Source organism: Monodon monoceros, unplaced genomic scaffold, assembly GCF_005190385.1.
Source record: "Monodon monoceros isolate NGI ecotype Baffin Bay Population unplaced genomic scaffold, NGI_Narwhal_1 Super_Scaffold_22, whole genome shotgun sequence".
NCBI lineage: Eukaryota > Metazoa > Chordata > Mammalia > Artiodactyla > Monodontidae > Monodon > Monodon monoceros.
In genome coordinates, this window is record NW_021703779.1 from 127,354,251 (window position 1) to 127,356,262 (window position 2,012).

The 2,012-nt window shown below is 67.1% G+C and overlaps 3 protein-coding genes across 3 annotated transcripts in view; 1 reads left to right on the forward strand and 2 right to left on the reverse strand.

The window, feature by feature from the left end:
• OPN1LW (opsin 1, long wave sensitive) overlaps positions 1-1,338 on the forward strand; it is a 23,805-nt gene extending 22,467 nt beyond the window's left edge. The window contains exon 7 of the mRNA XM_029239869.1: positions 1,328-1,338. The gene's annotated coding sequence lies outside the window, so the exon portion shown is untranslated. The remainder of the gene's footprint in view (positions 1-1,327) is intronic.
• Positions 1-2,012, reverse strand: part of TEX28 (testis expressed 28) — a 33,038-nt gene that overhangs the window by 11,177 nt on the left and 19,849 nt on the right.
• The window catches only part of LOC114905566 (paraneoplastic antigen Ma6F-like), a 2,246-nt gene continuing 261 nt past the window's right edge, over positions 28-2,012 (reverse strand). The window contains exon 2 of the mRNA XM_029239865.1: positions 28-1,875. Within this exon, the coding sequence (XP_029095698.1) occupies positions 137-1,435 (1,299 nt within the window). The 5' untranslated portion in view covers positions 1,436-1,875 and the 3' untranslated portion in view covers positions 28-136. The remainder of the gene's footprint in view (positions 1,876-2,012) is intronic.

The window sequence follows — 2,012 nt, forward strand, 5'->3', positions numbered from 1 at the left end:
CAGGGGATGATGAATAGGGGTCCCCTCTCAGGAGGGAGGCCCAGGCACCCTGAGTAGCCCCTAATATGGGGCCAGTAGGCTGCCAGGCCTGGCCTCCCCCTGCCTCCAAGCCTGGCGGCCCCACGGCCTGCTGAGCCTACTGGCCCGAGGTGGACCCCGGGGGGCTCATCTCTGCAGCCCCGTCCTCATTTCCCGGCTCTTCTGGGATGGGCTTGAGCCCCTCGTCGGGGCTCTCCTCGGCCTCCTGGCCTCCTGCCTGGGCGAGGTCCTCTGGCTCCCGGCCAGGACCTCCTGGGGCCACCGGGGAAGCACTGCCCATCCGGCCAGGCATGGGGACTCTGGGGGCATCTGAGGGTCCTGCCTGACCTAGGCCCGCAGGGGCGGCAGCACTTCCGTCTTCCTGAGTGGCCGCGGACGCCTTGCTGGTCTCCCCAGGGCCAGGGGCTGCCCTGGCGGCACCATGGTCTTCAGGGGCTGCCCTGGCGGCACCATGGTCTTCAGGGGCCGCCTCGCCAGCCTTGGCAGTGCCGGCAACTGCCGCACTGGCCTCCTCACGTGCCGGGTGGTCCTCGGCGCTCCCTTCCTTGGAACGGGCGGCCTGGGCGGTGGCATCTTCACCGGCCGGGGAGGCCTTGGTGCCATGTGCAGTGGTGCCTGCGGTGATGGCCTCATGGGCCGCGGCGGCCTGGGCGGCTGCTGCCAGGACTCCAACGTCCACACGGGCCTCTTCCTGCCCTGGGAAGTGCTCCCTGCTAGCCGGGTCGGCCTCCCAGGCCTCGGTCTTCTGGATGAGCCGCAGCATCCCCGCAAAGCCGGGAGGCCTCCTCGTCAGCCGCATCGTCCTCAGCGTGTCCCGGAGCGTGTCGTTCAGCCGGGCCCGCATCAGCACCTGCCGGGCGCGCGCCTGGTCCGCCATGGCCGGGTGGATGGCCCCCTTCTCCAGGGCCGACTGCAGCAGGCCTTCCAGGCGCCTCACGTACGCAGAGAGAGTCTCCTGGGGCCGCTGGGCACAGGTCACGAACTTCAGCCGAGCACTCCCCCGGGGGTCCTTGTTCCCAAACACCTGCCCCAGCGCGGCCAGGCAGTCCTGGGCAGCCAGCTCGGGATCTTCCGCCAGGAGGCCGCGCAGGAGGTCCAGCGCGGGGCCGCGCAAGCTCTCCACCAGCCTCCTCCTCCTCTCCCTCTCAGACACGTGGCGCCACAGGTGCAGCATGTCGTTGGCCTGCTCCAGCCAGCTCTCAGAGGACTCTTCCCCGTGGCCCAGCTCTTCCATCCCAGAGAAGGTTCCCAGCTCCTGGTAGCCCATGCCGTGTAGCACGGGCTGCAGGGCCTGCCTCCACTGCTGGGTCCCGGGCCCTGCCTCACCCATGGCGCCTGCCACTGTCACAACTGCTTCCTCAGGCGCAGTCATTGCCTCGCCTGTGGGTCCTGCCATACTCAGAAGTCCTGCCACGCCTGCAACATTTCTGTAACCTGCAGCTCCTTCCTCATCTGACTCAGCTCCTGCTTCACCTTCAGCTCCTGCTTCACCCTCAGCTCCTGCTTCACCCTCAGCTCCTTCCGCACCTGCAGCTCCTTCCTCATCTGACTCAGCTCCTGCTTCACCTTCATCTCCTGCTTCACCTGCAGCTCCTTCCTCACCTGCAGCTCCTTCCTCACCTGTAACTCCTGCCTCACCTGAGGTTCCGTCGTCACCTGCAGCTCCTTCCTCCTCTGACACTCCTGCTTCAACTTCAGCTGCTGCTCGACCCTCAGATCTTTCCCCACCTGTAGCTCCTGCCTCACCTGAGGCTCCCTCGTCACCTGCAGCTCCTTCCTCACCTGCATCTCCTGCCTCACCTGCAGCTCCCTCGTCACCTGCAGCTCCTTCCTCACCTGCACCTCCCTCACCTTCAGCTCCCTCCTCACCTGCAGCTCCTGCCTCACCTTCAGCTCCCTCCTCACCTGCAGCTCCCTCCTCACCTTCAGCTCCCTCCTCACCTGCAGCTCCCTCCTCACCTGCACCTCCCTCC